General features: G+C 37.8%; 1 protein-coding gene across 1 annotated transcript in view; it reads left to right on the top strand.

Annotated features, from left to right (window-relative positions):
• DLG5 (discs, large homolog 5 (Drosophila)) overlaps positions 1 to 26,684 on the top strand; it is a 112,538-nt gene that overhangs the window by 64,553 nt on the left and 21,301 nt on the right. Inside the window, exons 6-16 of the mRNA XM_010567827.1 lie at positions 796 to 1,055; positions 5,940 to 6,252; positions 12,421 to 12,605; positions 13,268 to 13,393; positions 14,134 to 14,266; positions 17,180 to 17,307; positions 17,980 to 18,155; positions 18,693 to 18,796; positions 19,524 to 19,616; positions 20,539 to 21,558; positions 25,152 to 25,290. Of these exons, the coding sequence (XP_010566129.1) occupies positions 796 to 1,055; positions 5,940 to 6,252; positions 12,421 to 12,605; positions 13,268 to 13,393; positions 14,134 to 14,266; positions 17,180 to 17,307; positions 17,980 to 18,155; positions 18,693 to 18,796; positions 19,524 to 19,616; positions 20,539 to 21,558; positions 25,152 to 25,290 (2,677 nt within the window). The remainder of the gene's footprint in view (positions 1 to 795; positions 1,056 to 5,939; positions 6,253 to 12,420; positions 12,606 to 13,267; positions 13,394 to 14,133; positions 14,267 to 17,179; positions 17,308 to 17,979; positions 18,156 to 18,692; positions 18,797 to 19,523; positions 19,617 to 20,538; positions 21,559 to 25,151; positions 25,291 to 26,684) is intronic.

The raw sequence follows: 26,684 nt of genomic DNA, 5'->3' as shown, positions 1-26,684 counted from the left end.
AGCAGGGGGGGAGGTAAGGCCTCGTTTCAGGCACATTTCTTTGCCTTTTGAGAAAGAAGGACGACTAGATTTACTGAAGCTCATTAGGGGCTTTCTGTTGTTGCTGGTCATTTATCATCAACGTTGCTATTTACAAGAAGATTCTTATGTCGATGGAAATTAATTTGAAACTAAGATTCAGGTCAGACTTCATTCATGTTAAAATGGATTTTTCTCTTGCTGTTCATATTTTAAGGATAGCTTTTGAAATACAAACCTCTGTGGGTAGTTTTTAGATGAAATATTGTATGAATATTAAAATAACATGCCTGCATTTCTAACATATTTAGGGTCGATTTTATTCTCTTGAAGTTTTAAATTATTTAATTTGTTCGCGGAGGATACAGGCAACCTGTCACGAATGCCACCTCGTGGTCATTTCCTAAATTACTGCTATCATCTTGGTCATCAAATAACGATTACCTCTTGCTAAAACTACAAAGTATTTAAAAAAACCCATAGGTTTAATAGCTGTTGGTAGCAGTTATCATTAGGGAGAGTTTTTCATAAACTTGCGCACTCCAAGTTGTGGTAAAGCATATTTTTTTACTCGGTTAACATTAAGCAGATGTAATGCTTAGACTAACAATAATGCTTAGAAGTGGCTTAGTGTTTCCTTAGTCATTAAAAAGAATGATTATTAAAATTAGTTAATATATGTTTGTTCTGATACGGTTTCTTATATATATTTTAAATCCAATTTATTGAACTGATTAAAAACTGAATTTATTAATACAGTTTCTGGCATTTTTTTAGGTTATGAAGCAAAATGGATCATCAGAGATATTAAATAAACTTTATGACACAGCAATGGACAAGTTAGAGGGTGTGAAGAAGGATTATGATGCCCTAAGGAAACGGTACAATGAGAAGATTGCAAGTCACAATACGGATCTGAGCCGCCTAGAACAGGCTGAGGAGGAGAACAGACGTCTTCAGAAACAGATTGACATGTTAATGAAGCAAAGGGACACAGCAATACATTTTCAGCAGCAATATTCATCCTCTCTTAGAAGGTATAATCAAGTTTTGATACCTTTCAGGTATTCTGTGAAGGCAGTAACTATTCTAATGCAGCCTCTTATTTTCTCTGTGGTAGAATCGCAAATAATTTTCTGACTTTTTTCCTAAAGTTTTTTCTCCAGTGTATGTGTTATCTTGGTGCGGTGAGTAAGCATGCATTTCTATATAAGATTTTCTGGAAGGTTCTAAAAGGTGTGATGGGGATGTTTATTTGGGGAAACGGTGCTTTTTCTTGAGAAAAGGATTTCCCAGTTAGGGTTTTGGAATTGTATGAGGAATTTTAACCATTGTTTAGCTCATGTGAGAAAGGGATATTCTGCCTTTCAAGCTGTGTTTCTTCTTAGTCGTAGACACAGGAGTCAAATACAAACAAAGTTTTGTTAAACCTCAGACTTTGTGTTCCAAACGAACTCCTCAATGGGTGGTGAGCCCATCAACATATATAATTTTATTTAAATATAAAAAACCAAGTCAGTAAGAGGTTGCATTTTCTAAATGGTATTTAGCAAATGAAAACGTTCTCAAGCATAAGTTAAGTTTTCATGATATTAGAATTGCAGACTGTGTGGGACTCTGAGACAGAGCTTTGGGCTGGCAGCAGAATTCACTGGATGCAGGCGTCTGAGAGTCTTGCTTCACTGAGAAAGCGCTGCTGCTATGAGCAGCACAAGTGCCAAAACAGAAGGGCACAGACACTATGTCACACCACACTTAACATCTCTCCTTTCCTTTGTGATATTAAGCATACACAGTTACACATACAGGGTAGGAAGAAGGGCTCCAAAGAGCATCTGCGGGCGTGTTGAGAATGTTTTCACTGACATAAGTTAGGGCTAATATACAACTCCCACAGACCAAAGCTAAAAAAATAGGGTTTTTTCCACATTCATAGACTTTTAGTATTTCAAAAAGGTGAGATTGAGCATAGATAATAATGTACTCGTGAATAGCATGTGCATAGTTGTGATAAATCTGATTAAGTTATAGGAGAATATGAGTAATAAGAGAATTAGTTATGTAATTTAAACTGCCATGGATTCCTGAAAGTGAGGAAAGGCCTAACGTATACTCCAAGAAACACTGCAACCATGCTGATACATGTAGAAGCTCAACATATTTGTTTTATGGTCTTGTGATTTAGGTCTCCTTCTTGAGAAGGTGTGGTTTGATGCTGAGCAGAGGTTGGTATGGTGGGTTGACCCTGGCTGGATGCCAGGTGCCCACCAAAGCTGCTCTGTCACTCCCCTGCTCAGCTGGACAGGGGAGAGGAAATGTAACAAAAAGCTTGTGGGTTGAGATAGGGATAGGGAGAGATCACTCGCCAATTACTGTCACAGGCAAAACAGACTCAACTTGGGGAAATTAATTTAGTTTATTACCAATCAAATCAGAGTAGGATAATAAGAAATGAAACCAAATCTTACAAGCACCTTCCCCCCACTCCTCCCTTCTTCCCAGGCACAGCTTCACTCCCGAATTCTCTACCTCCTCCCCACCAGCAGTGCAGGGGAACGGGGAATGGGGGTTGCAGTCAGTTCATCACACGTTGTCTCTGCCGCTCCTTCCTCCTCAGGGGCAGGACTCATCACTCTTTCCCTGCTCCAGCATGGGGTCCCTCCCATGGGAGACAGTTACTCTCCATGAACTTCTCCAACATGGGCCCTTCCCACAGGCTGCAGTCCATCACGAACTGCTCCAGCGTGTGTCCCTTCCATGGGCTGCAGTCCTTCAGGAGCACACTGCTCCAGCGTGGGTCCCCCGCAGGGTCACAAGCCCTGCCAGAAAACCTGCTCCAGTGTGGGCTCCTCTCTCCACGGGGCCGCAGGTCCTGCCGGGAGCCTGCTCCAGTGCTGGCTTCCCACAGGGTCACAGCCTCCTTTGGGCATCCACCTGCACCGGCATGGGGTCCTCCACGGGCTGCAGGTGGATATCTGCTCCACTGTGGACCTCCCTGGGCTGCAGGGGGACAGCCTGCCTCACCATGGTCTTCTCCATGGACTGCGGGGGAAATCTCTGCTCTGGTGCCTGGAACACCTCCTCCTCCTCCTTCTTCACTGACCTGGGTGTCTGCAGAGTTGTTTCTCTCACATCTTCTCACTCCTCTCTCCGGCTGCAGTTTCTGTGCCCCAGCAACTTTTTTCTCTTCTTAAATCTGTTATCCCAGAGGCACTACCACCAACGCTGATGGGCTCGGCCTTGGCCAGCGGTGGATCTGTCTTGGAGCTGGCTGGCATTGGCTCTATCGGACACAGGGGAAGCTTCTAGCGGCTTCTCACTGAAGCCACTCCTGTTAGCCCCCCAGCTACCAAAACCTTGCCATGCAGACCCAATACAGTTGGTTTTGAGAATTTCATGAAAGGTGTTCATGTTCCTGTGGACCAGTGATCCAACTAAATTCATATAACTGAATGTCAGGAATTTTTGCATTTTATTCAGTTGGCTTTGGGTCTGGACTTCTTTTTTACTTGTTTGTATTTATAGAAACCTTTATTTGTCATATGTTTATACCCTTTCTTCATAACAAAACCCATATTTCTCTGGGTGACTGATGAAAATTTTTTAAAATGCATTTCAGGTGTGTGTACTTCTCAGAACATAAGACTTAAACTTGTAGTTTGAAGATTAATGGGTCTTAAATTGCAGCACTAATTTTTAAATTAATACCAAGCGTAAGCACAGTCGAAATAGGTTTTAGAGAGAGCAGAGTGCTCCAGTGATGACCCAGGTCTCATTTTGAATTAATCCTTGGCCGTAAAAAATATCAGAGAAGTGTTTCGCCTTTTTTCTTTTATCTGTAATGTCGTCACAATAATACACAGCATATGAATGCTACTGAGATGATTTAATTGGTGAATAGTTTGCAGCTTCCAAATTAGCTATACCAGCATCTAATTCCCGTGCGCTAAACCTTACCCTAACACATGTGCCTCTGCATTTTGAATGTGGGCCATGGCACTCGGACAGATCTGCCTGTAGTTTGCAATTGCACTGAAGACAAAGCAGGTAGTCCTTGTAAGGGTTCTTTTCAGTATTGGTTGCTCCTTGTAAACCCATACTTACTGCTACTGACCCTTGCAACCCATTCACAACAGTTGTTAGAAATGGGCTTTCTCTACAGAAGGCATCTGAAAATGTGATCCAGCTGCCTGTATTTCCTCCATAGGAGGCAATACAAGGTCAAGCAAGGCCAAGGTGTTTCAGCTGGAACTTTGCTTTCGGGTTTCCTCAGTTATCACTATTTAATATGAACGTCTTCCTGTGGCAGAGACTTTCTTCCTCTGATTGCTTTCCCATGCTAGTATGCTGCTTGTGGTTTGGTTGTGTTGTTGATTGTTTCATTATTTTTTTCCTTTGTGTTTTTTTTTTCTTCCTTACTGATGATATTTTTTTTGCTTGGCAAACATTGTGTTAAATCTTTTCTCCTCCCCTGTCCCCTGTATCCTCCCAGTGTTGTCCTTGATTTTACCACCAAATAGTTTGCATATGTACTGTGGGTTCTCACATGACGATGAGGTCTCTTAGATTTCTGATACATCCTGGTACTTCTCCTATGGTATATTCTTCTTACCTTCACGCTCACAGTTCTGAAAAGAAAAAAATAAATCCCGTCTGTAATATGTTACGTCTTTTGTAGTGCCAACCCGATGATCTCTTAAACTGAAGAATTTCCCAAAAGGAGCAGGGTGATGGTTTTGAAATTACTGGCAGATGCCTCAGTAAAGCTATGGCAATGCTTTGAATACACTGAGGCTTTTAAGGAAGTATTTGAAATTGGGTTTACAGCTTTCTCTCGGGAAAGGTCAGGCAACATGCTGGATTAGACAAGAAATTGCACTTTTAAACAGTGAGAGGTGTGTGTGAGAGAGAGAGAACAAAGTCTGCCAGAGGTTTGTGGGCACGTGAAATTTGGATAACCGTAAAAGTCCATCAAGTTAGGTACAGTGTTTACATCAATGGCATTTACCTGTGAGTTTTGGAAAAAACATGCAAGGAAATCTTAGTGTCTGACTGTGATAAAACACTTCTTAGGAGAAGTTCCTTTTCAAACCTAATTGTGAACTTGTGTGTGGAATCATATTCCCACTTTTAAGAATGCTTTGTCAATATAAACACAGAAGTAACTACTTACAAATTAAATTAAACTTTTTATGTCCTTTTTTTGATTGCACCATACTTCAGTAGGTTGTAGTGATAAAATACATACATTTTTGTCTGTGTCAATGGTCAAAAGTAAATTTTAAAAATATTAAGATATTTTGCATTTCACTTTTACTGGATGACCTACTGATGAAAACAAACAGTAGCGTTTGAATTACCTGGTTTTAGTTCCATTGTCTGCATTTTTACTGTAAACCCAGGATTTTTTTCTCCTCTAACCTATCCATTACCAACCTTATGGCATATTTGGGCATGTGGAAGTTGTTCTGTTTTTTCTAATTTCTGCATTTGTCTCCCTTCTTCCCACATGCCTGAAAGCATGTGCTGGGAGAAGGATTTAACTTCTAAGATGAGCAGAGCTCAGCGCAGTAAATACAGTTAAACTTGTGCTACTAAATAACGGTAATGTTTTGCATTACTCTTAGAATAATTTGTTAGAAATTTACTTTTAATAATGAAACTAATTCTAAATTATTTCTAATAATTTTTATGTTTCAATTCCTTAAAGAGGTTCTCTAATATTCCTGAAGGTTCACTAATATTCCTAAAGCAATAATTAGACTAACTTTTATATTGCCGCACTGATTGTACATTGTCTAAGAAGTCCTCTGTGGTTGTGTTTTACCAATGGATACATTTGGTTATCCAGCTAAATCCTTAATGTATGAAAAAGGAAAATGAGGAACAAGTATCTTACTGGCGTTTCTGCTTGGTTTTAGATTTGAATCAGTACAGCAGGAACTAAGCAACACCACAGCACAAAACAAAGAGTTGCAGAGAGAGATGGAACGATTACAGTCGGAGGTTACAAGGTTCAAAACAATGCAGCTGAAAGCAGCAAAGGATGCAGAAAAATACAAGGAAGAAAGGGATTCAGTTTTCAATGAATATCGCCTCATAATGAGTGAGAGAGATCAAGTAATCAAAGAGGTAGATAAGCTTCAAACAGAGCTGGAGCTTGCAGAGTCCAAACTGAAGAACACTTCTTCTGAGAAGCGAGTGGCTAGTGAGGAGATGGAAGCGCTAAGACAGGTACTAACCTATTGTTTTGGTGGGGAAGGGAAATGAGTATACATTGTTGATGCTAGAATCAGAAATGTATGACTGATTAATGGAAAACAGGAATGCACTGCAAAGAGGAAATTCTGTGCTGATGTTTTCCTATAGCAGTCCTTTATACTATCAATTTATTAAGTTTCCCTGTTTGAAAAATTGAAATTTGCTATTCACTTGACTTAATTCTGTTCTGCAGATTATAAATCTTTCCTTTACTGCATTAGTTTTCTATGCCTTCTCAAGTAATGCTCTCTGTAGCAATATCGCTCTAAAATATTCATTATTTTTAACTTCTAACCTCTACAGGAACCACTGGATACTATCTACTATGACATAAGACGGTACATGATAAAGTAGTCTCAAACATTTATGCAAAGCCTGTGCTGACATGCATGTTCTTACTCATTTGCCCTCCTTCTGCCTTTAAGTTAAAGAGGATATTTTGAAGATTTTTCAGTACAACTCAGGCATGCCTTAAAGTGTGTGAAACCAGAACTTTGTATTTTTCAGCAATATGTTCTTGAAATGCTTATACCACAACCATGTTATAATGATGCTGTTAAGGTTTCCAAAACACAATTTGCTGCTTGGTTTCATTTCAGCTGACATGCATTCACTTGACCCTTTGGTTTAAAAATACTTAATTTAGCATGAAATAGATACAAGCAAACATATTGCATTGCCTATAAATCTCATTTTACTTTTTTCACAGCATTACATCTGAACAAAATGCCCTTTATGAAAAATTAAAGTGTGGAGCTTTTTTTTAAATAACACCGTTGTTGAGGGACATAATGTGGATTGTGACATACAGCATCGGGGCTTTTAAAAATAACTAACTTTGGTTTTAAAAATTCACAGTTTTCAACGCTGCGTATTTGTCAGCTAAGTAATTTAGCTTCTACAGTGAGTGAGGTTTTAATACATGTTTCATACCCATTCTACTTTCATCAAAGCCATTAAGCCAATAGAATTATCTGTTGATTTCAGTGGAATCGGGGTAGGTAGCTAATAAGGAATACTGATGGAAGCAGCCAAAATTAGTTGTTCTGCTCCAATTTGTTGTATCTGTCATTGTGGCACTATGAGTAATTTGCCAAAGTGCTTTAAGGGGCAGGAAATTAAAATTTTAAATACGTGGATATTCCCTCCTACCTAGATGACTTGAACGGGTGTTTGAATAAGAACCAGAAAGAGCCTAGGACTGGTGAGTGAGATGCTGGCAGGGCGCAGACATGCATTTTTCTTCACCCCCAGAAATGGCCCATCAGAAAGCAGAAGTAACTGCTTCTATAATGTACTAAAAGGTGTAAAATAGCAGTACTGTGAGTTTTCTTTTTGTTCCTGTTTTCTTTTCTTGTAGCTATGACTCTTCTGCTGGTGAGTAGGTATGTTCCTGTGTCACATAGTACTGGCTCGCTGCAGCTGCATTCAGTGCATAAGGGATTTTCTACTTCTGGCAAGGCCAATGTTTGAAACATTGAAAAAATTTATTGATCAAGTGATATGTTCACTTGAAATAGTATCCTGAAAGGTGCTCCTGCGTAAGTGGGATTAATCCTGTCAGTGAATACTTGGTCTGGTGCTTGCCAAAATATTACTTAATGGTCTTCGCTTTCCTTTTGATGTACAGCAGCTTTAAGTGCCTTATTACATAGCGCCCATTGACTGATTGAAACAGCACTGAATCCATTTAGGTTATTTAAAATGTAGTTTCTTCCCTGAAGCTTGTGTTTGCTAGTGTACCTCTTCTGTCCCAAAGAAACGCAAAAGCAACTAAAATGGAGAAGACATTGATTTTTAAGCATTATAATGTGAGCAGTTACTGATGAGGTCAGTCAGTCAATGTTCTAGTTGGGTATTTAAGCTTTATTGGTCACATATGCCCAAACATAATGGGTTAATTTACATCCAAAATGTACTAATTGTCTGGCTTTTATAGAGATAATAGAAGAAATCTCAGGATTTTGTGCTGTGGACAGTTTTGGATTAAGGTTTTATGAGTTTGGCCACTCAAAGCTAGGGATTAGATGTTATAGATTTCCCCCTCTACTTTCCCCAGTGGTGTTTGGTTTTGGCATAATCTTTTGCTCCAGCAAATACTTAGAATGTCTTGTTTCATCTCAGTGGTAGTCAGCTTTCCCCTCTGTTTAATAGACCTGTTGTATTTTATCCTGTATTTTATCCTTATTGCACTATATTCTGATGCAAGAACTTCCTTCAAACATAAGAATTCTTCACAAATTCAGGATTGTTCTTAAACCAAGCCGCTCTAATGTTTCCAGACAAAAGCTGCTCTAGTCAGTGCCAAATGGCACATTGCCCTGTGCTATAGTGTTGTAATTTTGTGCAAATGTAACAGGAAAAAGACAGAGGTGAAATTTTACGACTGACCACTGGAGGCAATGGCTGTTCTTATTCAGATAGTTTATATTGAGCATGCTGGAATAAACTGTGACAATATGTATTTTTTCCTATCACCTTAAAGTACTGTAAATTCTTGTTTAATGAAGGGCTTGCTGAGAACTTTCCCTCTGCCTTCATACTTGATGACTTTCATCTCAGCTGCATGCGGGAAAAGACTTAATGTTTTTGTGTAAGTTTTATACATGCATTTGAGCATTTCATACAGTCTATAGTTAAGCTGTGCAAAACATTGCTTCCAGTACTAAAATTAGTTTGCAGTGCCAGATGGGTCAGGGATTTCTCTCTTCAGAGGTACTGAGCAACGGAAGCTCTTCCTGATGTTGAAAAAACTTGAGTGCTCGGGTAATTGACATTCACTGATATGTTTAAAGTTCAGAGTGAGTCATTAATTCTAGTGCTTGTCTGTTACTCTACAGCAACAATACTGCTTTTGATATTGTCGCAGAAAAGCCTGACTAGCCTTAATTAGATGCCATATCTCAAAAACAATTATGTTAGTAAAGCAAAATGCAGTTGTCACCCATGCTTTAAATACTCAATCTTATTCCTTGGAAACTGTAGAGGAAAATAAAAGGGAAGTCAGTTTATGCCATGATGTCTTTCTGTCCTTAAGTATTTAGACCCTTTTCTTCTTTTGCTTTTGAGATGTCAGCTCTCTCTGGTAATCTTTTTGAGATCAAAACATCAATAGTTTTCAGCTGGGAGTGCCTATATGTAGAAGGACTTCTTTGTAGCCATTGGCTGAATGCTTCTAGAGAGCTGCACCTCCTTAAAATTTAGTGGCATGAAATTCAACTGTTACAATGCCTCATTTTTCCAATAGGAAGTCTAAACGATTTTAAAAGGACAGATTGTATTTTAAAGCTACATTTACCTCATTTTTTTTATTATGATGCAGTTGAATTCCACATTTAATAAGATGTGCTTTCATTCTGCTTTATGGCATACTGTAGTTTTATCTTTGCACATTGGTGTCTTACTGGCATATGACTTCAATGTCCCTTTAAAACTTATGAGGAAGCTCTAAGATACTTATGTAGCTGGGTTGTCTGAATTATTTCAGTCCTATAAAAATCAAGGTAGTTGCTTAAAAATATTTGCAATATATATTCTTACCCTTTGCTATATTTAAAGCCTTTTTAAACTACCAAGTCTGACTGGTTAAGAACTTTCCCTCATTTAGGTTCCTCAAAACTGTGAATGCTCCCAGATTCTTGCTTACTTTTGACATAGCACTGTGCTAATGTGATGGTATGATATGTGTAATACCAAATTTAATATTCTTTACTAGTACTTACTTGTATGTAATGTGAGTACAGTCCTGTTCTGCTACGATTTTTCAGAATATTAGTGGTAAACTCTCTAGGCTTTTAAGGTGTCAGTGTGTATCCAGTTGGAAAGATGAATTATTTCCTTCTGTACTTAACCTACTGCAAACGATCTTGTTTTAGGAGCTAAACTCAGCTCTAGTGGAAAGAGATCGAGCAATTTGTGAGAGGAATGAGTTGCTGGAAAAATACTGTCATGAAGTGAAGGACAAAGCTGAGGCCCAGAAGGAACTTGACCAAGCTTGCAAGGATATAGAGACAGTGAAGGAAGAAAGAGATGTTGCCAGGAAAGAGAGAACAGAAGCTATCATCCAGAGAGACCATCTACTAAGGGAATATTATCAAGCCCGTCAGGTATTGCAAGTCTTCACAGATGCCTTTTTCTTTCTTAGCTTCAATGGGTCAGTAATTTTCAAGAGATTAGTTAAAGGTCTGAGCAGATTGGATGTCTTCCCTCTTTTCCCCAAGTCACTCTAAAATACCTACATATAAACACACATACGTTCTTCAAGACGTAGTGACAGAACTTCTTGTTCGAAAGAAATACAGTCATGCTTCATATTAAGTTTCTGTTTGTAAAAAAATAAATGGCAAATAAAATATTGTGGTGGCTTGTTGCCATCTATAATGTGTGTTGTTCATCCCTGTGACCGGCTCAGGATGTTAGCTATTTCTAATACTTCAAAAAAGGAAGTTAATTGAAGTGTGATTGTAAATTTTTCTAATCTATACACGTTCTTAGTATAAATATGCTATTCTGACAATTTATGTCTCTCTGTGGGTAGTAACATTCTTACAATTGTGCACACTTACCAATGGTCATCTTGTGTGCAATACCAAATATCATTCTACATACAACTGTAAATGCTTACATATAATGTAGTACAAAAATGCATAGTATCACAACTGTTATGCTCATGAAATAAATAGCAAATATGAAATTATTTAATATTAAACTAGATATTTTGGATTGTTTTCACTAAACTTGTATTCTCTTTTCATTGAATACCAACACTTTTACCAGTACAAAACAAGTTTATAGTCTTGCCTGTCATACTGATTTGCCAATCCTGAATGAGTGTGTGGGGTAGCGATTAAACTATGGTTTCAGTTGTACTGGAAATAAATCTTTGATTATGTTTGGTTTTTCATGGCCAAACCAATGGGAATTTGGAAACTTTTGTTTTTCTCAAGGAAGTTTGGGTGAACTTTGCTGTGACTTAGCAATGGACCCGCTCAGATGCTCACCTTTGGTCATCTCCAAATCAGAATTGACATTTTAAATATAAAGGTCCATTTGTTGGTCTGAGTGGGTTTTTTGATTGTATTTTTCCTGCCAGTGGAGTGGAAGAGAAGAAAGTAATCCTTGGAAATGAAAGAGACAATCAAAAGGCCAGACATGATTCTTCATGGCCTCTATTTGGCCTTATTTGTTGCAACGTTTTATTTTTTAATGTTGAGGTGAGAATGTAAACCTGGGGTTTAAGGTTCAGTGCTCTCTTCTTTTTGAATATGATTATAACTCAGAGAAAAAAAGAGGCTTTAAAGTGTATTAATCATGACTTAGTAGTCTCTCTTTGATTCATGGTCATGCATTCAGGTCTTAAAAACATTCCTCCAAAGTTTAATCTTGAATCAAATTACACATCTAGTCAGATTCATTAGATTTATTTATATTCTTGAAATTAATCACACACAGTTGTTTGCAAGCCCATGGCCTTCAGTGCTTGTGGTGGGCTGTACTGTTGTAGTTGTCTTGTATTTATTGTGCTGCAAGCTTCGAGTATTCTTTATGTATTTGTCTTATTCTTGTCACCGTCTCTCTTGTTCAAAATAGAGAATGTTAGCAGAACAAGTTAATTTAAGCAGAAAGTAATTCTTACCTAAACCAAGAAACATTCCAACAAAACTTTTCTGGAATTCTGTTGCTCTGCTTTGGAGTTAAAGGACCTGTGTGAATCACAAGTCTGTTTTGTGAACATGTGTGTGTAGTTGTGCCAGGGCAAATAACAAACGTTAATGCTGGAAATCTGTGTTGTAACTGCGTATCATGGTGTATCTGATTTCTAAATATCCTTGAAGTTTTTTTCTGTCTGCTAAGCAGAACAAGATAGAAGCGTGGAATGTCATCTCTGAAATACAAAATGTTCACTGATGTTATTTTGAAGGATTCTTATTCATGTAGATTGTATTCGCACAAATTTGTGTGCCACTGAATGAAATATGTTACAGCAGTTTTTATCTTTTTTTTTTTTCCCCAAAGTTGCCACTAAGATAAATGAACGTTTTTCATGGAAAATGTGAGAATGGAATACATCAGGCAACACACATACAGTAAAACACCTAAAAATTGTGCGTAAAATACTTACCTATGTTTCTTAATTCCTAGATACAAGATTCTGCTACCCTAGACATAGAAAGAGCAAACAAAGAAATTGAAATGCTTCGGAAACAATATGAGGCAATGTCACAAGAACTAAAGGAAGCTGTCCAGGAAGCAGAAGTAGCCAAGTGTAGGAGAGATTGGGCCTTTCAAGAGCGGGATAAGATTGTTGCAGAAAGGGAAAGTATACGGTAAATGAATGCTAGATGGTACATGGGTGATCTTTGTAACACCTTGTGTGCAGTTGATGCAATTCTAGGACTTGCTGGATTTTCCTAGCGCTTTCTTCAACTTCTACATTAGCTGTCACAGGGTGATTTCTTTTATTTTTTAAAAGTTGAGGGCACCTTACAAGATACTTTGCTTTGTCTGTGCTTTTGTACCGATAATATGTCTCTAAGAAATACCATAGAGCCTAACAGCACTGCTACGTAGGAACAACAAATTATGCATTCTTTTAGGCATAATATACCTAATCCTGCTATAGCTATAGTCCTGCAAATAATTCTGTACCTGTGGGGACATTTTGCAAAAAGTACCCACCATAGTTGCTCCTAAACATGTGTAAGAAACTAAGGGAACGTACTTCAATCAGAATTTTTTTGTGCTAGATTAAAGAAGATAGGTAGAAATAAAGTTTTGAAAGGCATGAAGGAAGTTTCTGTTATCTTGACAAGCTTTTCCTTAAGACCTAGCATATGCAATTTTTTTCTTCCTTATACTTTTTTTTTTTGAGAAAGAGCTTTTGAAATTGCTTTTTAAAATTTTGCATTAACTATACAATATGGTAAAACTTGTTTGTTACTTTGATAGGGTTTTAAGTAACTAAATTGAAACTTCTTTGCTTCTGAAGGACTTTGTGTGACAACTTAAGGAGGGAGAGAGACCGGGCTGTGAGCGACCTGGCTGAAGCTCTTCGCAATCTGGATGACATGAGAAAGCAGAAAAACGACGCTGTTCGTGAACTGAAGGAACTGAAGTATGTTAGAGAAATGATCAAACTGCATGGAAATTTGTGATAAAAACTTTGGTTTGTTAGCTGTGTTCGCAAACGAATCATATGTTGTTATAGCTGTGGGCAGCAGGTATTCAGATATTGTACGTGGAAACATTGCCTATGTATTTAGTTATCATGGAAATTATTGTGGTGGGAAGGACCCTAAGTCTCTACTATCTTAACCCTTTCATCTCATTAATGAGACACATATTCTAAGCTTTATACTGTGGAGATACTCTTAAGCAATATCAGATTCTTTCACTGAAGTTGGATTAACTGCAACTTGGTTCCTCCCAACTGTATTCTCACTGGTTTATGAATGCAAGGAAGATGTGCATCATATGTCATCTCAGTGGATTGTGGGAGAGGTTTTGCTGTTGATGTTTATCATGCCCCACTTGTCCTGAGCATACCAATATAGCTTCTCTGAGGGTAAATTAAATGCATTTTGGGAGATGTTAGAAACCTAACTGTGTAATTCATTCATGTAAAAATAATGCAAAAAATGTAAGACTTATGTTAGGACAATATATGGAAAAAGAAAGTAAATTTGATAATAGCCTAAGAGTATTGGAAGGATGGAAGCATGGGGCAAATTTTTGGCACAGCTTGGATTTTTGAGTTAGAAAACAAAATACAATGTATCTCATAATGATAACATTATGTATCAATTTATTTAAAAGGGTTGTCTGTGTTCATAAATAATTATTTTCTTTGCCTAGGGAGAAGATGGAGAATCAGTTGGAAAAGGAGGCCAGATTCCGTCAGTTGATGGCCCATAGTTCCCATGACTCAGCCATAGACACAGATTCTCTGGAATGGGAAACAGAAGTGGTAGAATTTGAAAAAGACAGAGTAAGTCAAAAACATCAACTGCATTGTCTTATATATTGGATACCTTTAAGTCAATTGTAACATCTTGATACTAGATATGATTAAAAATCACTTTAATCTGTGGGGTTTTTATTTCTTTATTGTTGTTGTGCGAGGAACCACACACGTGTGCAGCAAGTGCAGTAACGTCTAGATGAAAGTAGTTGGCAAAACCAAACTGTTATACTCAAGCTTTGCATTTTTCTTCATATGAATTATAAATAAAAATAGTTCCTTCCTCTGATCTTTCAGGGTACCCAGGTCCATGTACTATAGGAAATGTTTTAAGTTAAACATTTAGTATTCTTTAAGTTAGTGATTCCTTGCAGAAATAGCAGTGCTAAGGCAGCCGAAACTTAAGATGTGATAGAAAAACTGATTTCAGAGAGCCCAGTCCTCTACTCTTACAGGCAACATCACTTATAAACTATGCATAAAACAGTTAAGCTTTTTACATGAGGTTATTTGTCTTACTTTTGCTCAGATTTGATGGTTAGAAATGTTAAAGTATTAAAAGTATTTATTCATGATGGACGTATATTTTAGGACAACATTGCCCTTCAGCTTAAAAAATCTGGGATGAAAGGAGATGCTATAATCTCTCTTGCTTGTCTGTAGAGAAAGTTAAATCCTCTTCCATTTTGGAATATTAAATAAAGTTCTTATGTTTAGCTTTCCAGATAACCTCTGCATCCTTTCATTATCCTAATAGTACTTTTCTCCATTTAATTTTATTTTTCTTTGTTGTAGTCTATAATTTTTATTTCACTGCTTTGTATGCTAGTCTTGTATTCTCTTCTATTTGAAATTTTTGACTGGCACATCACATTGTTTGCTAGTAGTAATTTTTTTGACTGCATAGAACACACAGGTGGTCTTCCAGATGGTGTTTCATTTATAACAGCTTCTGCATATACCAGAATTTCTTTCTCATTCCTGAATGACATAGTTTGTGATTTAATGCTGTCAAATTCAGTCCTTTTTATTTTACTGCAATATTTGGGGTCATCTTTTTTTATGCTCTTCCAATCTGTGTTCTGATAGTGCATCCCAACAAAATCACTAATACATTTCTTTTTTGACACTAAAAATATTATTTAGTATTATTATATGTTGAAATATATAGATTGAAAAGACTATATGAACTGAGCACCAATGCAGATCCATCAGGACCACCGCCTGTAAATTCTTTCTGGGATAACCATTCCTCTTTCACCATGCTTTTCCATCTCTTTTGAGCAGCTCCTTCATCATCAGATTTTGTGCATTGCCATCTTCTCCATTTTAACTGATAACTAATAATTTTGCTTTTCTTTTGTCTGTAAAATGAGTTGGCAAGTCTAGCATATGCTGTACCTGTGATAAACAACATTGCAGCCTGATGAATTTTCCATTCATGTGCAGTTATTTAGTTATTCTTTACTTCAAAGATTGTTCTAAATGTTTGCATTACTGAGATCAAATGTGTAGACTTTGTCATTTGACTATATGTTTCCCTTTCCTAAACATGGGGATTACACTTGCTGCTATCAAATGATAGTAATAATACTGTGCCAACCTTGATTAGATATATGGGAAAATCCTTGCTGACCTACCATCATTTGAATTCCAGGATGGAGATTATAGAGTTGAATACATTTAAATCCTTTTATTTTTGCTTCAACTTCACCTGTCTGCTTAAGCTTGTGTTCTAGATAATCACTCGGCTCAAAACTGCGAGAAACAATATTCACTTTTCAGCTTTGAGGCTGTGCAATGATACTATGATCTCTACTCGATCTTTATTTTATGGCACCCCATGTTCTTTCCTATGAACTTTTTTCTTACATAGAATATTTGGAAGAATCATAAAGATTTTAGTATATTTTTGGTAGGTTTAGCTCAATGTAACTTCTGGTAAATATTCATATTTTTGCATGTTTTATCTTCAGCTTTTATCAGGTGTCTTTTGCACTCCCTGAAGACTTTATGCTCTTCTGATTTTAAGGTGATTAGTCATCAAACCATGTCTAGAACCATGCTTTACGTGTCTGATTTAAGCTGTCTTTAATTTTTGCATGTTAGATTTTAAATTTCAAGTATCGTCTCCCTTCCGTATGCTGAGATGGTTGGTCCAGCTGATTTCAAGTAGAGTTCTCTAATTTTTGTAAGTGTAGTATTTAACACTGAAAGTAGCAATAATAAATCAGTTTGTGATTAGTTGGTACCAGTTTATTTTCTTTAACCAGTTTTTTTTACAGTCACCTTGCCATTTACCAAAGCAAACACTAAATTAAAATTTCCATGTTTGGTTCAATGACCGATCTGTTAAAGATGTTTATCACTTTTCACATCGAGGATGATCTGTTTTGGATCACGGTTGGTAGAATATCGCCTCTAATCTGTATTTAGAAATGGTCCCCCATAATGTTAGAACTCTCCTAACTGTTTACTTCTGGTCTCTAGCCATATCAAAGCGGGCATCTTTCGGAGTTCATCGCTACGACACAATGCTGTTTCCTTACTTTTACAATTGTTTTTTCCCCAAGTAATGCCCATTCTCGGGGGACATGTCCTTGTTCTCCCATTACACATCCAGCATCATACCTTAAAACAGGTTATATGTGTCTGAATGTGCTTTTTTGCATGTTCTTCTGCTTTCCTATTCCTCTTTGGTGTAGTTCCCCTTCTGCATTATTTCAGCCTTAATCTGAGAGAGAAGGATTGCTCTAATGCCAGAGGATGCCTAATGACTAATGGAAGCTTATATATTGAAGTACAAAATATAAAAATTTGCCTAGAACAGGTACCCTGTAAATGTAAGTGCCTAGTACAAACATGCAGTAATGCCTCTTGCTAACAGACAGCGGTACAATGGTTGCCAGTGCAGTTGAGTCACTTGTTAATATTTATTAGGATGATATGGACTTGAAAGCACTTGGTTTTGATGTGGCAGAAGGTGTGAATGAACCATACCTCCCTGGAGACTGTGGGATCTTCGTTACCAAAGTAGACAAAGGAAGTATTGCTGATGGTCGATTAAGGTAGGGTTTGACCTTGGAAGATACTTGTCTTTTGTTGATCATAATAAACTAAATGTGAGCATATTGTATATTGTCTTCAGTTTTCCTATTTTGTAAGTTCTTTTTTATCATTGCTCATGTGTATGTCATTAATGTTCGTTGGGAAATTGCACTGAGAAGACCAATGCCTAAAAACATTACAGAAGTTAAACACTGTTTGACTCATCCAGGATTCAGAATGTTCTTTTGTTTCTCTGTGTCTTACCTACTCTGTTTATTATCTCCTCAAACTTTGAGCTATGTATTTAAATTTTGGGAAAGACATGATGTTGAGCATGGGGGAGGGCAAGGGAAAAGGAGAGTAGATCAAGGGATAATTTGAAACCTGCTCCTGTTCTTAGTGTTGATAGGAGTCTTTTAATAACCTTCCTCTGTCCAAAGAGTTGCTTTTAAATAAGGAGTAGTCATTAGTGGTTTGAGAATATACTTTTGCTAGTGAAGTGCAGACTAGAAGTTCTGGTTTTCATGTAGCTGTTATTTAATGCTTTTTCAGGAATGGAGAACTCCAGATAATTAAGGATTAGCATATTGAGATCAGCTCTCTTGCATCCCTTTTCATGAATGTTACTCATGTGCTACATCCAGCAAAGTATGGTTATAACACTGACCTGCTTATTTCTGTTTATCTACCAGAGTGAATGATTGGTTGCTGAAGATAAATGATGTAGATCTTACTAATAAGGATAAAAAGCAAGTTATAAAAGCTGTTCTAAATGGAGGAGGTGTTATTAACATGGTGGTTCGAAGAAGGAAGTCCTTAGGTGGGCGAGTGATAACACCTCTTCACATCAATGTTTCTGGACATAAAGGTAATGGCTATAAAGGATGTACGTAAATGATATATGTTTGTTCAGCCAAAAATGGCTTGACATAAAGGTACATGTTCTGAGCCTCTGCTTAAATCCCACTTAAACGGTTCCTTCCTTCTACATGGGGATTTTTCATTAATTGTTTTTAGCAAACTAAGAATGCTAATATTGATGATAGCTTTATTCTGTAAGCACAGATTTTCTTTTTTTGTTCTTGCATGGGTTTTGGGTGTTCTTGGTTTTTTTTTAAATATTTAGTTCTAGTTAGCTGCCTGCCTGGAGTGTTACCCAGAGTCTAAACAAGACTGTTAAACCCATCAGTCACCCTAGCTTTGTATGATTACATTAAATTTGGGGATATCCAAAATCCCTATTTTCCCCCACTGTGTTCTTATTTCTTTTAAAGGGTTTTCAGAAATTGAAGTTCAGTTGGTTTAGTAGTTATATTTCTTCCTCATGCAGGTGGGTCAGACGTGCTGTTTGAGCAATGTATTTGAACTGCAGGAGTAAATTCTTTTTTGTGTGTGTCTATTTCAGATAGTGGGGTCAGTCTAGAAAATGGAATATTTGTTGCTGCTGTTGTGCCCGGAAGCCCAGCTGCCAAAGAGGGTTCCCTTACTGTGGGAGATAGAATAATTGCTGTAAGTCTTAAGAATGCATTCTCCTTTTTTATTTTTTATTTATTTTAAAGTGTTATCATTGATGCTAGTCTTTAAGATCCCAGATTTTCCAGTTAATTTTTTACTTTCACTGTATTATACCTTTTTTGTATATTCACTAAATATTTATTATAAATTAATGTGTTTGTAGGCTGACTAATTAATATAACGTACAGGTTATTTGCTACGCTTAGTTCATAAGAGAATTTTTGACAGAGACTGACTTACTCTTCACATTTGGCTTATATGTAATCATAATTGTGATTTTTATACTGAATAGGAAAGGTCAGTTCCAAAAAGACATCCCTTGGTTGGATGAAAGGTTTCTTGTCTTTTAAATTATGGTATCACAGATGTCATCCTTCTGGGGGGAAGTTTTTCCCTGTGTGCATTTGCAGCCTTAAAGGACCTGTCTGATTTATGAACTCCTTTGAAACAGAAGGTGGTTACTGTGGATGTACAAATGCATAGAGGCCAATGTAGTGAAAGAAGTGTTGCTACACTGTATCTCTGGGAGGAATAGCAAGATTGTAGTTAGGAGGCTTGGTTTTTTAGTGGAGAATGGAAAAAGACAGGACAAGGTCAACCAGACTTCAGTCATGTATAAATATAAAACTAGTGTTTTCCCTGTCTCAGAGATGCTACCTTAAGATGCTCTCCACCTGCTACCTTTCATTTATGGATGTCTGTTGCATTTTTTTGTGTGTAGATCAATGGCATTGCACTAGATAATAAGTCGCTTACTGAATGTGAAGCTTTGTTACGAAACTGTAGGGATTCCCTTACCCTGTCACTGATGAAGGTGAGTAGGAGAAGCTAAATTTGCAGAATTTTCTTGAACTTATACAGAATCATTTTAGTTGTTCAGGGAAGAGTAAATGAAAGAAATGAATATATGATCATGGGAAAGTCTCTGCTAAAAATAAGACCATCCGGATGCATTTCACTGGTGGTACACTCACTGAACAGTTATTTCCAACGTGAGGCTATTGTGGCATCTAGTAGAAAATGGACCTTGTTTTTATTGCTCTTGCTTCTTTTCTATTTGTTTGCTGGTCACATAAAATGATTCCTAGCACAATTGCTTCTTTCTTCTTGGTTTCTGCTTCAGAGCTGCAGCAGAAAGATATATGAAAGATAAACTGCCTCCTGACTACAGAAAGGTTTGCTTTTAGTCAGGAGGGAGTTGTGCAGAAAACGGATCTCTGGCTATCATGAAGATTAAGTACAAGGCTTTCTTCTTAAGGCTTATTGCTATAAAAATATTATTCTGTTTTGCTTATTGAGTTTACAATCCCATTATGCTGGGCCTGTCACACAGGTTTGTGAGTGATAATTCCAGCTCCAGAGAGCTTGAGGTTTTAAGAAAGTAAAAAGATGAAATATTTGAGGGAAAATGGGCAATGAAAGATGACTTATTAGCATCACTTAACAGAGGTAGAAGTAGAGTGCAGGTCCCTTCACTGTCAGTTCAGTGCTTCTGCCACCGTGTGGAGCTGCCCTTCTGGAATAGTTCTGAAAATGTTTCAAAAAATTCTTAACTTAATTTTATCTGATGTTCTGTGCTTTGAATCTGTAAGATTTTATTAAACCTTTCCCAACTATATCTATACATGTCTTGGTGTATATTCAGTTATAGGTAAATCGAGGAGGCTAGAAAATGCCTCATACTAAACAGAAATCAGCCATAATAATAAGGTGATCCCGTGTGGTTTTTGTTTTAGGTTTTTCCTCAGAGTTCATCTTGGAGTGGTCAAAATATTTTTGAAAATCTGAAGGATTCAGAAAAAATATCAAACTGTAGGGTTCACGCCACAGAGATACAAGCCCAAAATAAAAGAAATCTGAAACTCAACAGCTCAACCCAGACTGACATATTCAATCCAGACATCATGGATGGGAAGAAGGACCAGAGTGATCAGGGCAGCGGTTCATTTTGCGATCACAAAACTTTCCCTAATAACCCATTACGAGTAGACTCTCATAGGAACACAGTGCACAGTTGCCACAGTAATTCAGAACACAGCCTCAGCTCCTTCAGCCCAGAGACATATGGGGACCGAGGCTATGGAGCTGTTGACTTGGACAACCGGAGGCTGCCATATGAGCCTACAGGAGCTGACTGTATGATGGTTGAGACCACATTTGACAAAGGACATGGAACTAAGCATAGTGGTGGTACCTGGCCAAAAGTCATGGTGAATATCTCCACAACAGAAACAGAAAAGTTCTCTGTGTACAAAAAGCCAAAACAAAGGAAATCTATCTTTGACCCTGATACTTTCAAAAGACCACCAACTCCTCCTAAACTGGAATACCTTTCCCCTAATCAGGTAACAGGCCATTCACCTCAGCCATCAAAAGCTGAAGTGACTTCAACTCCTCCAACTCCTCCGAAGAGAAGTGACTCTATCAAATTTAAGCATAAACAGCAGGCAAGCTCAGCATCAGAGTCTACGGTAACAACTGGTTCACCACCCACCAGCCCAGCCACTGCCCAAGCTCCAGTTTCCTTGGCACTTAAACAGGACTCTGCTACTCTCAAGGGGCGCAGCAGGAATGCTGGGCGTTATTATCGGGAGGAGGGAATTGACTGCACTCATCTCTCTTCAAGAAAATCCTGTGAAGATGACATTGGCTTTCAAAGAGTTGAAGAGCCAGAGGTTAAAAGACCAAGGCCAAAATCAGCTCCTGCTCTAAGGCATAAAATGACCCCTATGCCCATTCCTAATCCTGCGCTTCAGGTAGAAGCTTGGTATATTGAAGCACAAAACTAGAAATGTTAAAATGTATTTTCAGTGTGGTTTTGGGTGCGCAGTTACATACCATAACATGAGAAGCATAGCCCATCCTCAAAATCCAGGTCCCCTGAGAAGCTACCCCAAACTCATTTGGCACTTTGCAGTATCACAAAATACAAAATCAATTCATGAAGTTGCAGTATTTAACAGGCAGTGGTGGCTGCCAAACAGAATGATGGGGCTCCTTAGCAGCCACATCTTGGGTTTTAATGCTGCTTGTTGGAAGATCTGGGCTCGCTCTTGTATGTTTTTGACAACCTGAAAAAAACTTAAATAAAAAGGCAGAGAGGCAGCTTTAGAAAAGCTGAAAATACGACTTCAAGTTTTACAAAAGTCAGACTGGTTGCCCAGCTCACTGTACAAATTAATGGAAAAAGTTATAACATTCACAGTGTTGTTTTTTGTAAGTCTTTCTATGTGTCTAAATAATTTTGTAAATCTAATTTGAAATTCATAGGGTGTTAGGCACATTACACTGTAAAGATGGACGTTTTATGAGAATATGGTTTAATAATACAGCTCAAAATGAGAGTATAATTTGTTGGAATAAACAACTCTGCTGTGGAGATTGTGGGTCGTGTCTTAACAGAATAGGTGGAAGAAAAGTTTTATGCTGTCTAGGAAGAACCACCTGTTTAGATGACTACATTATATAAAGTGGCATAATCAGTAATGTAGTTTCAGGTCTACTGCCTCAGATTTGCTCAGGTGGCAGATACAGATTTTTTTTTTTTTTCCTCCCAACTAAAATCTGAAGTTTCAAAAAGTGTTATTTTTGCTTGTATATAATCACATCTTAATGACTTAGACTATCATATTCTTTGCCCGTACTTGTTTATACCTGGATCATCCCACCCTCTTCACAGAGTTTTAGAAAGAAAGAGACAGCAGAGCTGAATTGGAAGTAGTGCAAGGATTGGAGCTGTATTTTGCAAAAAATACTGATATAAGAGAACAACTGGCGATTTTGTTTGTCTTTTTTTGGCTGCTTCCATTGTATTTCTTCCATATTCCCTAATGTTTTTGGGGAAAAATAGTTACAGAGAGCTTTAAGCCTTTGTTATAGAAGTGTCCAGCAAATTCTGCATTATTGTTGTGGTTTAACCCCAGCTGGCAACTAAGCAGCATGCAGCCACTTGCTCACTCCCCCCCAGTGGGATGGGAAGAGAATTGAAAGGGTAAAAGTGAGAAAACTCATGGGTTGAGGTAAAAATTGTTTAATAATTGAAATAATAACTTAAATAATAATGATAATGATAATAATAGTGAAAATAAATAAAATTGTAATGAAAAGGAAGATAACAGAGAGAAATAAAACCCAAGACAGACAAGTGATGGAAGTGAAAACAGTTGCTCACCACCAACTGACTGATGCCCAGCTAGTCTCTGACCAGCAGCCCCCTGCCAACCTTCCCCCAGCTTTATACGCTGAGCATGATGTCACATGGTCTGGAATGTCCCTCTGGTCAGTTGGGGTCAGCTGTCCCGGCTGTGTCCCCTCCCAACTCCTTGTGCCCCTCCGGCCTCCTCGCTGGTGGGGTGGGGTGAGGAGCAGAAAAGGCCTTGGCTCTGGGTAAGGGCTGCTCAGCAGTAACTGAAACATCCCTCTGTGTTATCAACACTGCTTCCAGCACAAATCCAAAGCATAGCCCCATACCCGCTACTATGAAGAAAATTAACTCTAACCTAGCCAAAACCAGCACAGAAAATAACAGAAAAGCATAAGAGTTTGATTTTGTAGCTGAAATCAGCAGATTTATTCTGAACAGGTCTGAAGAGCATTATGGCTAAGAGAAAGGTCATGGTTTTTCATCAAGAACTGCACTGCAAGAAGCAAAGGAAGGCATATTCTAATGTCATCTTTTGGCACATATATAATAACAAAACAAGATCAAGCTATTGAACACATTTGAATATGGGGCGTTTGCTTTATATAGAATATCAAGTTGATCCATTAGCACTAATAGCCCCATGCTTCATTATAGTGCGTTGTTGTGAGCATATACACTGTCCTGGTTATAATTGTAGTAATATTTCTATAGTGAGTGAAGTTTCCAGCTGTGACAAGGACACATGTAGTTGGGGACTTACATGTAAGAAATTTGTTAGCTGTTACAGAGGGGGTGTTTTTGGCACTCGCTATTTAAGAGACCAGAAAGGATAAACATATTACAGTTGGTTCTACGTACTGCCCAAGTGATATTGCAGATATCATATAGGTGTTGGTTCGAGGTGAGGCAGAAAATTGTATAATAGAATTAAAAAGTAATAATTTTTGTTTTTTTAAAGTTATTTGATGTATTAGTTAACTTACGTTTCTAAGGTTAAATTAGGACTAGGTTCTGTGATTATTTTTTTTTAATTATTTTTTTTTCCCTCCCCTTAATTTGTCTCCCGTTCTCCCAGAAAATAGGCTCAGCTTTGTAACTCTGAAATTGTTGACTGGAGAGCAGAAGTGATGTTGTGCCTTAAAATGTGGACACCATTCACTCTTGAGAATTTCACTCGGGTGGAATCATCTTTGTGCATTACAGCTACATTGGGCTGTGTGACAGTAGTGTCCAGCCTGCATGTATTCATTACTGAAGTAGTGTTTATAATATCAAAGATATGTATATAGAGCATGCAGTGTAGTTTAATTTGTAGCCGTATTGGGTGTTATCAGTTTCCTTAGTTGCGTATATACACACAGTTAAGGTTTTGTACTTTGATAAGTTGATAAATTTAAGAGAACTTTTGTCCCTGAGTAGTAGGTAGTACAATTACTAATGAACCCACAGTAGTGATCAAGTATTGGTTCTAAGAAGGTACCTCTGCATTTTAGAGTCTTTGTGCTCTCAGTAACTTCATTTAATTATAATACTGCTATCATAAAAACCTCTAAGTACCTTTTCAGTGATTCTTTTTCACTTACTACATACTTCAATCTCATGTTTTGTGTTGTACATTTCAAATGTATAAACTCTCTGTGCCGACTTGCAGCTCTCTAGCATCACTGTCAGTAGCTGAGCTATTCTCATGTTTCTTAACTTATCAGTGTCTACTCATTATGTACAGAACAGAAGTTGTGATGGTTCCAAAACCTGAATTGCTCTTAACGAGAGGTTGCTCCACACTTACTGAAAATACAGGCTTAGAGGAAAACACTTTCTGGCTTGTTAGCCAGGTCTTCTTTAGGAAACACTTGCGGTAGTGGCTGAAATAACCATTAAAATGTCCTGTGAAAGCAGTATTTTAAAGGATAAATGTAACTAAATGATGGGTGTTTTCTTGTGAAGGAAAGTATATTAGTTAAGTTGCAAACATTGGTCTAAAAAGATTTCGAAATAATAAAAAGGAATAACGGAGCAGGGTGGAGGAAGAAAGGGTAGAAGCAAATAGCATAATTGAAAGATAAAGGTGTAACAAGCACTGTGATGGTGAGCACATTCTGGAACAGATACTAGAAAGTTTGAAGTTGCTTACTGCCTACAAAGTTTGGCTATTTTATTCTTCTGAATCTCCAACTTCCTGTAATCAAATTTCTGTTTTTGTAGGTGCAGAAGTATGCTCCAGCTAGTGAGGAGCATCTGTCTCCAGAGCTGCAGGAATGGGCACCATATTCACCAAAACGGTCTGCTAGGCACAGCGATGGCTTTGTGCCTGCTGCCTTATATGCTGGTGGCATGTCAGCAGGTGAGTAACAGAACTTGTAGTTACTTTCTAGGAATGCCCCAAGGAATTCGTCCGTATTGGACAATATTGGGGATTAGTCATGATAAGAGCAGAACAAACATGACTCATAGAACATATTTCCATGGCTTGTTGTAATCTAAGCATGGGTCTGCTCAGCTTTTGGACTGTAAAGAAGTGAAACCTGTTTAAGAACCATTTAGGAAACTGAGCAACTCCTGGCTGAAGGATTTGTTTCACCAGTTTCTGTGCAGCAGAGTTTTGAATACACTAGCGGCGAGCAAGGTGTAGCCTATGCGTTAGGAAGACATGTAAGATTTCCAACATTTTTGAAAGCGAACAGTAAATGGAGGCATCCCAAGCTTTAGCTGCTTAACTTCTGAAATACTTCTAAGGAAAAAGATCTGATGTTCAGAAGGTGCAACATATTAAGTTCTGCCTTTTGAAAATCAAATGCTTGGAATATCTCAAGTTGAGTGCCCAAACTGGTTGTGATCTTAATCTAAATTAAAGATTAAATGCCAACGTGTTTGAGATACTAAGCTGCTGAAGACTGGACTAACAAGCAGCTCACGCAGAAATCAATATAATCGGGTAGAATAGAAAACAGTTAGCACGTTGTCTCAGTTGATCAAACAGTTGTTGGTATTGAAGTTCATGTTAGCAGGTTTTAAATTGGCACTGACTAAATGGAGTGCTTCAGCAGCTAATTAGAGTATCATATGCTAGTTGCTTTGAACTGGTTGAGAAGCATTTGGTAAACTTGTTGGCAGATTGATTGTTCACTCTTTAGTGTAGCTACCTTCAGCAGCTGCATATGAAACTTGATTTTCAAATCAAGACAATATTGATTTTTATGAGTTTGCCCTCGATTCTTTGAAAAGCCCCAAACTCCTGCATGTTCTAGATATTATGGAAGACGTTCTTTTTACTTGAAACCATGAGGAAGGTAATGACTTCTTGTCCTGGTTTTGGCTGGGATAGAGTTAATTTTCTTTCTAGTAGCTGGTATAGTGTTATGTTCTGGGTGCAGCATGAGAAGAATGTTGATAACACACGGATGTTTTCAGTTGTTGCTAAGTAATGTTTTGACTAACTCAAGGATTTTTCAGCTTCTCATGCCCAGCCAGCAAGAAGGCTGGAGGGGCAACAAGAAGTTGGGAGGGGACACAGCCAGGAGAGCTGACCCAAACTGGCCAAAGGGATATTCCATACCATGTGATGTCATGCCCAGTATATAAACTGGGGGGAGTTGGCCAGGGGAGTGGGGGCAGATCGCTGCTTGGGAGCTAATTGGGCATTGGTTGGCGAGTGGTGAGCAATTGCATTGTGCATCACGTGTTTTGTATGTTCCAATTTTTTTTTATTATTATTGTCATTTTATTACTATTATTCTT

Source organism: Haliaeetus leucocephalus, unplaced genomic scaffold (genome assembly GCF_000737465.1).
Source record: "Haliaeetus leucocephalus isolate CR32 unplaced genomic scaffold, Haliaeetus_leucocephalus-4.0 Scaffold229, whole genome shotgun sequence".
NCBI lineage: Eukaryota > Metazoa > Chordata > Aves > Accipitriformes > Accipitridae > Haliaeetus > Haliaeetus leucocephalus.
Note: the sequence above shows the minus strand (reverse complement) of the source record. Positions and strands in the feature narration are given on the sequence as shown.